The sequence below is a fragment of the Pristiophorus japonicus genome, chromosome 16 (assembly GCF_044704955.1).
Source record: "Pristiophorus japonicus isolate sPriJap1 chromosome 16, sPriJap1.hap1, whole genome shotgun sequence".
NCBI lineage: Eukaryota > Metazoa > Chordata > Chondrichthyes > Pristiophoridae > Pristiophorus > Pristiophorus japonicus.
In genome coordinates this window covers 14,815,470-14,827,480 of record NC_091992.1, presented here as the reverse complement: position 1 = coordinate 14,827,480, position 12,011 = coordinate 14,815,470, and the positions used below count along the sequence as shown (strand labels likewise).

General features: G+C 42.3%; 1 protein-coding gene across 4 annotated transcripts in view; it reads left to right on the top strand.

The window, feature by feature from the left end:
• Positions 1 to 9,771, top strand: part of mettl16 (methyltransferase 16, N6-methyladenosine) — a 142,014-nt gene extending 132,243 nt beyond the window's left edge. For all 4 annotated transcript variants that reach the window (XM_070857023.1, XM_070857021.1, XM_070857024.1 and 1 more), the window contains 2 exons: positions 5,443 to 5,607; positions 8,003 to 9,771. In XM_070857023.1, the coding sequence (XP_070713124.1) occupies positions 5,443 to 5,607; positions 8,003 to 8,632 (795 nt within the window). In that variant the 3' untranslated portion in view covers positions 8,633 to 9,771. The remainder of the gene's footprint in view (positions 1 to 5,442; positions 5,608 to 8,002) is intronic.
• Positions 9,772 to 12,011: the final 2,240 nt, after the last annotated feature.

Below are 12,011 nucleotides of genomic sequence, written 5' to 3'. Positions count from 1 at the left end.
TTGGAAAACTGCAAATGTAATGCCCCTATTTAAAAAAGGAGGCAGACAAAAAGCAGGAAACGATAGACCAGTTAGTCTAACATCTGTGGTTGGGAAAATGTTGGAGTCCATTATTAAAGAAGCAGTAGCAGGACATTTGGAAAAGCAAAATTCGGTCAGGCAGAGTCAACATGGATTTATGAAGGAGAAGTCATGTTTGACAAATTTGCTGGAGTTCTTTGAGGATGTAACGAACAGGGTGGATAAAGGGGAACTGGTGGATGTGGTGTATTTGGACTTCCAGAAAGCATTTGACAAGATGCCACATAAAAGGTTACTGCACAAGATAAAAGTTCACAGGTTTGGGGGTAATATATTAGCATTGATAGAGGATTGGCTAACTAACCGAGACAGAGAGACGGAATAAATGGTTCATTCTCTGGTTGGCAACCAGTAACTAGTGGGGTGCCGCAGGGATCAATGCTGGGTCCCCAACTATCTATAATCTATATTAACGACTTGGAAGAAGGGACTGAGTGTAACATAGCCAAGTTTGCTGACGATACAAAGATGGGAGGAAAAGCAATGTGTGAGGAGGACACAAAAAATCTGCAAAAGGACATAGACAGGCTAAATGAGTGGGCAAAAATTTGGCAGATGGAGTATAATGTTGGAAAGTGTGAGGTCATGCACTTTGGCAGAAAAAAAATCAAAGAGCAAGTTATTATTTAAATGGAGAAAGATTGCAAAGTGCCTCAGTACAGTGGGACCTGGGGGTACTTGGGCATGAAACACAAAAGGATAGAATGCAGGTACAGCAAGTGATCAGGAAGGCCTTTATTGCAAAGGGGATGGAGTATAAAAGCAGTGAAGTCTTGCTGCAGCTATATAAGGTATTGGTGATGCCACACCTGGAATACTGCGTGCAGTTTTGGTTTCCATATTTACGAAAGGATATACTGTACTTGTTTTGGAGGCAGTTCACAGAAGGTTCACTAGGTTGATTCTGGGGATGAGGGGGTTGATTTATGAGGAAAGGTTGAGTAGGTTGGGCCTCTACTCATTGGAATTCAGAAGAATGAGAGGTGATTGTATTGAGATGTATAAGATTATGAGGGGGCTTGACAGGGTGGATGCAGAGAGGATGTTTCCACAGGTGGGGGAGACTCGAACTAGAGGGCACGATCTTAGAATAAGGGGCCGCCCATTTAAAAGAGAGATGAGGAGAAATTTCTTCTCAGAGTTGTGAATCTGGAATTCGCTCCCTCAGAGAGCTGTGGAAGCTGGGACATTGAATAAATTTATGACAGAAATAGACGGTTTCTTAATCGTTAAGGAGTTATGGTGAGCGGGCAGGGAAGTAAGCTGAGTCCATGATAAGATCAGCCATAATCTTATTGAATGGCGGAGCAGGTTCGAAGGGGCCGTATGGCCTACTCCTGTTCCTATTTCTTATGTTGCAGAAGTATTTTGGTAAAGTTGTGAATCTGGCCACTGAGTTACCTGCTATAATATGCAATCTGATGCATATGTGTGGGACCAGAAATCTCCATGGAGCCAATCTCTGGTATCAGCACTGTTGGGAAAGAGTACTGCGGGTGGGGCGGAGGGGAGGGGAGGGGAGGGAGGGGGAGTGAACAAAAGAACATAAGAATTAGGAACAGGAGTAGGCCATCTAGCCCCTCGAGCCTGCTCCGTCATTCAATAAGATCATGGCTGATCTGGCAGTGGACTCAGCTCCACTTACCCGCCCGCTCCCCATAACCCTTAATTCCCTTATTAGTTAAAAATCTATCTATTTGTGATTTGAATACATTCAATGAGCTAGCCTCAACTGCTTCCTTGGGCAAAGAATTCCACAGATTCACAACCCTCTGGGAGAAGAAATTCCTTCTCAACTCGGTTTTAAATTGGCTCCCCTGTATTTTGAGGCTGTGCCCCCTAGTTCTAGTCTCCCCGACCAGTGTAAACAACATCTCTGCCTCTATCTTGTCTATCCCTTTCATTATTTTAAATGTTTTTATTCGATCACCCCTCATCATTCTGAACTTCAACGAGTAAAGACCCAGTCTACTCAATCTATCATCATAAGGTAACCCCCTCATTTCCAGAATCAGCCTAGTGAATCGTCTCTGTACCCCCTACAAAGCTAGTATATCCTTCCTTAAGTAAAGTGACCAAAACTGCACGCAGTACTCCAGGTGCGGCCTCACCAATACCCTGTACAGTTGCAGCAGGACCTCCCTGCTTTTGTACTCCATCCCTCTCGCAATGAAGGCCAACTTTCCATTTGTCTTCCTGATTACCTGCTGCATCTACAAACTAACTTTTTGGGATTCATGCACAAGGACCCCCAGGTCCCTCTGCACCGTAGCATGTTGGAATTTCTCCCCATTCAAATAATATTCCCTTTTACTGTTTTTTTTTTCCCAAGGTGAATGACCCCTCATTTTCCGACATTGTATTCCATCTGCCAAACCTTAGCCCATTCGCTTAACCTATCTCAATTTCTTTGCAGCCTCTCTGTGTCCTCTACACAACCCGCTTTTCCACTAATCTTTGTGTCATCTGCAAATTTTGTTACACTACACTCTGTCCCCTCTTCCAGGTCATCTATGTATATTGTAAGCAGTTGTGGTCCCAGCACCAATCCCTGTGGCACACCACTAACCACCGATTTCCAACCTGAAAAGGACCCATTTATCCCAATTCTCTATCCATGCTAATACATTTCCTCTGACTCCGCGTACCTTTATCTTCTGCAGTAACCTTTTGTGTGACACCTTACCGAATGCCTTTTGGAAATCTAAATATACCACATCCATCGGTACACCTCTATCCACCATGCTCGTTATATCCTCAAAGAATTCCAGTAAATTCGTTAAACATGATTTCCCCTTCATGAATCCATGTTGTGTCTGCTTGATTGCACTATTCCTATCTAGATGTCCCGCTATTTCTTCCTTAATGATAGCTTCAAACATTTTCCCCACTACAGATGTTAAACTAACCGGCCTAGTTACCTGCCTTTTGTCTGCCCCCTTTTTTAAACAGAGGCATTACATTAGCTGCTTTGCAATCTGATGGCACCTCCCCAGAGTCCAGAGAGTTTTGGTAGGGGCTGGGGGGGGACTTTAACATTGCTTAAAGGAAGAATATTAAAGCTAATCGTTCACAATTGTCCTTTCTGATTTGGTATACTGTGAATGTTTACTCAATTAAAGACAAATCGTGTATCCACTAGTTGAATTATATAGAGATTTGTTCTTTATGTTCTCAACACTTGTTTACAAATTTCATTAATTGGGCAAACCACTGGTGTTATGCAGTTCTATACTAACAAACTGCATCCTACCATGGTACAGTGTAAATTCTCCCCATATTGCAAGTTCCTTATCTCGCAGAAAATATTCTGAGAATGTAAATAATTCCATTTCTGTGAGTGTGTCATGTCTCCCGGAAACGTCATACAATGAATTGCTTTGAAGTATAGTCATTGTTATTATGTATGCCAACCAGGTTCAATAAGGGTTATTTTTTCTCCTTTCTTCAGTCCCCCAACAGAAAGGGCTAGCAAGCCTTTGCTGGTGCTGCTCTTGAGGTAGTTGCAGGAAGCAGTTATAGTGTGATTATCTCCTTCCTGTGCAGAATTTCTGTGTTCTTCCCCATTTTCAATACCTCCCACTGATAGACCAGCCAAGTTAAAGAACGAGCGAATTGAGGTGAATGTGTACCCGACCATTCTGGTGCAGTGTATTGGTGCAAAATTACAATAGTACAATCCATTCAAATATAATTTGAAAGATTAGAAATAAATTGTGGTTGCCAGGCCATGCTGAATCAACTGTTCTCAGTCAGAGCAGTTGGACTGTTCCAGTTGGCTTCAGCACACAGTCTAGAAGGGAAAATCAACCAGGGTTTCCTGTTCCTGATTGCTGTTCTGTGACCCCTGCTTCTAAGTATAGATCTGTTTGTTGTCTTCTGAGGAGGACATCAGATCTGGTTGTTGCACTCTCTGCAATTGAATAACCTAGTGACACTCGCTGTCTAGGATCACCTAAGAAAAATGGCACCTTAGGGAGGCTACCAGTGGTGGTGGAACCGTTGCCCAAGAAGAGTCAGAATAGGAGAGAATATAATTCAGGAAAAGGGTTTTCGTGGTTAATGTTCAGAAACGCAACCCTCAGTTAAATATAGATTTCCGTTGTGTAATCAAAATAATTTTCAGTTTTCAACAAGCTAGAATTTAAACATATTTCATGACTTGAGCAAACTTTAAAGTGACTCTCGTTAAATGTTTGGCTTTTTCAAAAACATCCTTGTCGAGAATCACTTGCACACTCTCCATGTACATCTGTAAACATTTAACAAACTATTCAATGGATTTGTGCCAAGCCTGATCAGCAATTTTCTTGTCATCAGCTGCTGTATTTGTTGTGATGATGTGTGTGCAGGAAACTTGTCACATCAAACCAAACATTCTTTGAACAGTAATTCTCTTTCCTTAATCATTATTCAAGTGTTCTTTTCACCAAATTTGATCATTGATTTTGTGTTATCCATTTCTTGATTCCTTTTGAAAATAACTATTGAAAACCTTTCAAATAAGGTGGCATTTTCCTTTTAACAATTAACTTCGTTCTGGTAAATGGACTTTCAGAGGTGAACCCTGGGATTTACCCCTGCTACCCCACCACCCTCCATGCTTGGAGTTTATACAGAATGTTATTGAGCCATACAAACCATAGAATTAGCAGGCTTGATCTCCAATCTGTTCTGAGTTACGTGATCTGAGGAAGGGGGAGAGGGGTACAATTAGCCTCAATGCCCCCGGTGTAAGGGTAAATGGTGCAGCAACTTCAGGTGAGGGGCAGATGGGCGGTTAAAATTGACTATCCAAAGGTTGCTGTCCGAGTTGCGTCACTTCACCATTAGCTTTGCGAAAACTGCATCTCACTTTCTGCCTCACCATTCGAAATGCATTGAATGGCGTGAAGTTGCTGTATTTGCACAGTCGATACGAACTGAGCTCGGCACAGAAAGTTAAATCTTGTAATTTGAAGTATAAGAACCCTTTTTAACAACATAAGTATTAATTACTGCCAAACAATCTCTCTGGCACTGAAAATTAAGTATTATAAGTGTGGCATCTCATTCCTTCAGCTATTAATTGTTGGAGATTTTAAAAATGTGAAAAATCTTAACGTGCAAGGGCAAGTCTAACTAATGGCAGACACCATTAGATTTTCTCAAACTGCAAATTCCAGCCTGTAGTTTTTGGTTAATGAGCCAAGTGTTCTGAATTGAGAAACATTCTGTGATACCAGCTTTTCTTCCTTTCTCTTCGATTGTTAGACCTGCAGAAAATTGTTTTTGCCAATATTAAGTGGTCACTTCGCACTGTAATGGAGTTATAAGGAGGAGTTGCAGTATCTTTCCTAACCAAGCTCTCTATCACCTCAGTCTCCTCCATCCAAGAAAAGGAAGCTGGAGAAGCCCCGGAAACCCATTACCTTCACAGTGTTAGAATCTACAATCAAGGAACTGAAGAATAAAGTTGCAAGTTCGGGCGTTGAAGGCATCGAAGTGGTAACTGCAGGGATGGAGAAAATTCTCACTGAGCTGAAGGTAAATTTCAGACTCGACTATTAACAAGAAATAGTTGTGTATTGCCACTGAGGGTGAAGGTGAGAGATTCTCTTTGTGGTGCTTTGGTGTAACAAGGAGGTGCTAAGCGGATGCCAGATATTTTCCTACAAGGAAAGTGGAAAACCTATAGGAAAAGCTACTACTGTATTGTACTTTAATTGATTCGTGACAATGCAGCACTGACACCAAGGAACAAGCCATCTCTTGCCCTTCCCACTAAGGAATGTTGTGTAGGGATTTGTCTTTTGGCGCAGGTGGGTGGGGGGCACAAACAACAAAGAAACGTTATTTTAAAAGGGATTAAGAACTATTGCACATTAAACAAACCACAGAATTATTAACTACTGTCGTACACAAGAGATTGCAGTGTACAAACTTGTCCGTTTTCAGGTGCCAATAATGAATAAGCGACAATGACAATACAAGTAATGGCAAAATATAATGCTGCAGGTGATGGCGAGCCTTCAGTTCTGCACAATACTAATTGTTGGGCTATTAAACATGGAAAGATATCACAAGATCATGAACCCTGGCTAATTTCTTCCCCCCGTTATCTTCCTGGAGCCTTGGAGACCCTCGGGTCTGATTAAGATCAGCTTACTCGGCCCACCCCCGAGATCTTCCAGATTTATACAGTCCTTTCCCTCACCGCATGATGTATTTACCCAATGAATTATTAGTGGAATGCTTCTTCACAGTCTTAAGTAGGTTGGTGTTGGCCTGTAAACAGCATATAAGCAGGTTAATCATACAACTATAACGTTTCACAAAACATCCCTTGACACAAGCCAGTCTGATGGTTATTGTTAGAAACTGAAGGCCGAAGTACTTGGGAAGGATTTTCAACCCAAAATATTTACCAGGAGACCAAAGATTTCTGAAACACAATGCTTGGCAGCTGAGGCTGACAATAGGCGAGTGCTCATCTGATTGCGAAACTTGCCTATCAGAAGAAGCTTGTTTTTGCTTGTTTAATCATAAACTTGCCCCATTATTTTATAGAGTATAGTCAGTCCAGCAAAAGATCCATTAATCTTGGTACCTTCTAATCCAGTTATTTTTAAACTTTTCTCAGTGGTGGACTTCCTACAAATATTGACCCACTCCTCCCTCGGTCCTAAGTTCCATTTTTTTTTTACTGGTGTATCGAGGATCTAATTTCATCATCCGTCCATTTTTCTGTGAAAGCTACAATCCGGTGGCCTTGGTCATAAGATAGTTGATAACGCTGTTTAGTAATAACCTTGCATAAACACTACTCTCTCCCTTGTTCAGTTATATTCATCCTGCGTAGAGACCCCAAGTGGCTCTACGTACATGATACACTCACTACAGACTCTGAACCTAATTTATTTATTTATTTATTTATATATATATATTCGTAGCCAATATTTCCAATTCTTTGTCAAATCACAAACGCCAGAGGTCAGGCCCCTATTTATTTATTTATTTTTTTTTAAATTTTTCGTTGCCAATCTTTCCAATTCTTTGTCAAATCACAAACGCCGGAGGTCACCTTGCACACATCAAGGATCACTCTGCGCCAATGCTCTTAGCCAAAAGGCCGAGAGCCACTGCACCGTTCCTGGAAGTACTGCAATACCAGGTTCGTACCATGGAGGTGGATGGGTCAGGCCCCCCACACACCTCCGTGGAGGTGGATGGGTCAATCCACCCCACCCACCTCCTATTTATCTATCATCTTTCGTATAGCAGGTGTCTCAGGCAATGTAGTCATGATGAGGTTAATTCCAGGTTAATTGCTAAGAGTAATAGAAGTTTGCAGATCAAGCTGGAGCTGGAAATTTTCAAGTACCTGGCAATCTGCAAATTTACCTCTTCAACAGCAATGGTCTCGGGACCTATTTAGATCACTTCCTTAGAGAATACCTGAGCAGTGATCTTCAAGGGGCAGGCCAGATAGCAGTTAAACATCACAACAGCACTCCCGATTGAAGATGCAGTCGGCAACATCATGGGGAATAAACTAGTAACTCTTAATTTGAAGTCTTTTAATTCAAATTATCTGATCATTTACATGTGCCTGGCACTAATTTCCCACTTTACTGTGTTATTTACATGACTTCATTCAAGTTTTTTGATAACAAACTTTTTAAATGCAAAAAAATGAGTTTCAGTTATCAGCAGAGTTTTGTTGGATTGTTGAGGTGCAAAAGATCTCCTCACTATAGCATGCACTTCATTTATCCATGCCAGATCTTGACTGCCTCATTGACTTTGGGATTCCTTTCAGTTTAGAGGAACATTTTCAGAAGCAGAAACAAGCAGCCACATACAAAAGAGACCAGATAGCTGGGAGCCAGCATTCCAAATTCAACTTTTATTGTACAGCAATTTTCCTTTGTTTCCTCAGGTACTTTATAAACGTGTGCCTTGCGGTAAAGATGAAGTAAGTTTATTTCTAACAGCCATACAGAACTCCTGGGTCCACGTTCGGCGAAAGAAACGGGATAGAATGAGGCAACTTCGAGAGCTCCCCAGAGCTGCACCGGATGTGCCGAAGTCCAAAGAAGCAGCTCGGACATCTGAAAAGCAATGCAGTGCTAATATTGGCACTCTCAGTGCTGAGGAAGAGTCCGATATTAGCAACTCTGCAGGAAACAGTGCTGGAGCAGGAGAAATGACAGAAGAGGAGCCCCCAGTCAATGGAGGTGATAATTTGTTGAATAAGCTGCATGTCGATCAAGAAAACAACATGGAAACTGAAGAAAAGTTTAGCGAATGTGAAACTAGTTCTGCTGCCTGTAAAACTGATGATGCAATCGAGCAGGAAATAACCAGTCCCAATGTGGCAAACCCAGATGGGGAAGATGCATCAAAAGAGAGCGGGGGCTGTTTTTTGTTCAAGTGCCTAATGAATGTGAAGAAGGATGGAAAGAATGCCCATATAGAAATGCACTGGGTCGAGGGACAGAATCGGGACTTAATGAACCAGCTCTCTACCTATCTGCGAAACCAGATTTTCAAACTGGTGGTTAGTTAAAGGACTGCTTTCTTATTGTCAACACGCAAGCTGTATTTTCATTTTTTTTTGCCAGTTTTACATGCATAAATTCGCAGATTTTTAAATTATTTTTTTTTTATTGGCTTCATCCAATTTTCCGGCATTTTGAGAATTATGTTCTGTGCACCTTTTCCAGCTGCACATGCAAATAGCATCTGGTGCTGTCTTATCTCCAGCTGTACCGTCAAAACAACGAAAAGGAAATGTTCATCTCCTCTGATAACTTAAATGGGCAAAATATACCCCCATGGTTTGGTGCTAATCCGCCAGAAGATTTGTTTGTTCAATTAGCTGATGCCAGTCAAGGAGTTACAATTGGACTTGGTGCCCTGTGATGAGAGGAGGGTTTCAGTCAAAAAAACAACTACATTTCCAGTGACACCTACTGGAACAACTACTGCATACATTTCTTTAGTATCATAAGATCAAAATATAATTTTGAATGTGGAAGGCCATTTGGCCCATCTTAGTTCATCCGTCCAGAATGATCTCAAAGTTCCCCTCATCCAGCATCCAATTTGTTCTTAAATGATTCCAGGGTTTTAGCCTCCACTATTCTGTCCATTAGTCCATTCCATAGCACTCTTCTTGTGCACAAAAAAACACCTAATGTCGGTCTTAAATTTGCTTTTTACTATTTTGAACTCAAGTTTCCAGATTTACTGTTTCCACAAAGTTTACTATCTCTTATATACCCCTATAAGATCACGTCTCGGATACATCACTGTGTACTCATGTACAGAAAAACATCTTGAAACATATGACAGAATGAACGAGAAGGGTGGATGCCAAGCAGCACGAAGAGGGAGAGAAAGGAGTTGGAGTGGATCCACGGTCAATGGGAACGGTTTTTGGAAAGCTTGTGTGTGGGTATCTGGTGAGGACAGGATTGGGCTTGGCTGTTGTAACCTACATGGTCAGAAGCACTCATTGTCTCGGCTCACATGAAGAGCGGCCATTTGGATTGAGTACTGAAGAGCTGTTAGAAAGCATGGTCCTTGACCCTAGCAAGGAGTGATCACCTTCTCGGGAAAACGGAAGACATTTCTTTATACAAAAAAAAATGCTAGTTTCCAATTTTATTTAAAAATAAATATAACTAGTTTATAAATGGAAAAGTTTTGCAGTGTTTTTTGTAACCCTGCTTTTCCCCAATGAATGTAATATACACCCTCCAGTCTCACTTTTTAGCAGGTTTAATTATTTTTTAAATTCCTGGGAATTTATTTGCAAACAGAAAATGCAGTAAGCCAACAACATACCAGCTGAAAAAATTTTATCTCTGTACTGTTAAATGAGATTTACTGTCTTCATGAATTTGTATTTGGGAAACATTTTAATGGAAGAGGGGGAAAAAAGCCAGAAAAGCTGTAAGCCATTGACTTCACAGTGATGTTCGGTGCTGGTAATTTTATTTCCACGTAGTCTTGTGCTTCGACATGTTATGCCATTACATTGTCAAATGAAAAATAATTGTCAAATGCTTTTTCACGAGGACAGTGCTCCTTTAAAACCAGGCGTAGGAACTCCCACTAACGTTTTCTGCCCTTTGGTGTTTCGCAGCGCTACCCATTTTGGGCCCAAGTTTCGGCCTGAGTTCCTCCTGTTTTTTTGGAGCAACTGGTTTAGAATGGAGTATCTTAGAAATTGCAATTCTCGGCATTTAGTTTGCTCCAGTTCTCGTCAGTTAGCACAGTTTCACTTTTTGGAACAGAATTTTTTTTTTTCAAAAGTGAGTGTGTCCGGCCACTCACTTTTGAAAGTTTAGGCAGTGAAAACTTACTCCAAACTAACTTAGAATGGAGTAAGTGAAGATTTTTGTACGCTCAGAAAAACCTTGCCTACACTTTACAAATCAGGCATAGGTTACAAATTAGGCATAGGGAACGAGGGGGTGGGGGGGGGGTGAAGGGAAGTAATTAATTTCTACAATCATTCAACAGTCATACTTATACAAATAAAGATCCAACCTGAATAAAAATTTATAAAGAAAGCAAAGATTAAATATTCCATGTTCCTACCTGTGTGAAGCAGCAGCAGCCTTCGAGCTGCGGTGCTTCAGGCAGGCCTTCCTTCCATCAGTGGCTGGACCGCAGCCGAAGAAAGAGCAAGCAGCTTTCGAGCTGCGAAGGGGACTGAGGCCATTCGGCTACGCGATAGGGGCGGCATCGGTGGCTGGATGGCAGCCGAGGAAACATCAAGCAGCTTTCGAGCTGCGAAGGGGACTGAGGCCATTCGGCCAGGGAGAGGCAGCCAGATAGACACTTTTAAACTTAAATTTGCAGAATGAGTGCTGTCTATTCAACACCACGTATTATGCAATGGTTCGCCATCAATTTACTGCTTGGGGAGAGAATTGATTAGAGCTCACCGCACCAGGAACGTCATAGCCCGCAGGTTGATGGGCAGGAGACCTTACTCACGTCGACAATATCGAGCCAGATGCTCGTACCTGGACATGAGCGAGGTTGATTGTGTCAAAAGGCTGCGTTTCCGTAGAGAAGTTGTCGCTGAGATCTGAGATATGCTGAGAGCAGATTTGCAGCCCAGAAGCAGAACGCCAACTGTCTTGTCTATTGCAGTGAAGGTAACAGCTGCACTTTCTTTCTATGCCTCGGGATTGTTTCAGGCTACAACTGGAGATGTGTGTGCCATCTCTCAACGTGCAATACATGCCTGCATTTACCAGGTCACGGCTGCACTGTATGTGCAAAGAATGACTTCATCAATTTCCCAATGACCGCACAAGCGGTCCATGAGAGGGCTGTGGGCTTCTTCAGGATTGCCGGCTTCCCAAAGGTACAGGGCTGCATTGATTGTACCCACATAGCCTTGCGAGCACCTGTGGAGGATTCTGAGCAGTACCGGAATAGGAAAGGTTTCCATTCCATCAATGTGCAGCTCGTGTGTGAAGACAAGCAGCGCATCATGTCAGTCGATGGGAGATACCCTGGCAGCACCCATGATGCGTTCATCCTACGCGACAGCGTTATATCTGACATGTTTGAGCAGCAGCCAGAAGGGCAGAGCTGGCCACTGGGAGACAAAGGCTACCGCCTGACCACTTGGCTCATGCCTTCTATCAGAACCAGGGGTCACAGTCTAAGGATAAGGGGTAAGCCATTTAGGACCGAGATGAGGAGAAACTTCTTCACCCAGAGAGTGGTGAACCTGTGGAATTCTCTACCACAGAAAGTTGTTGAGGCCAATTCACTAAATATATTCAAAAAGGAGTTAGATGAAGTCCTTACTACTAGGGGGATCAAAGGGTATGGCGAGAAAGCAGGAATGGGGTACTGAAGTTGCACGTTCAGCCATAAACTCATTGAATGGCGGTGCAGGCTAGAAGGGCCGAATG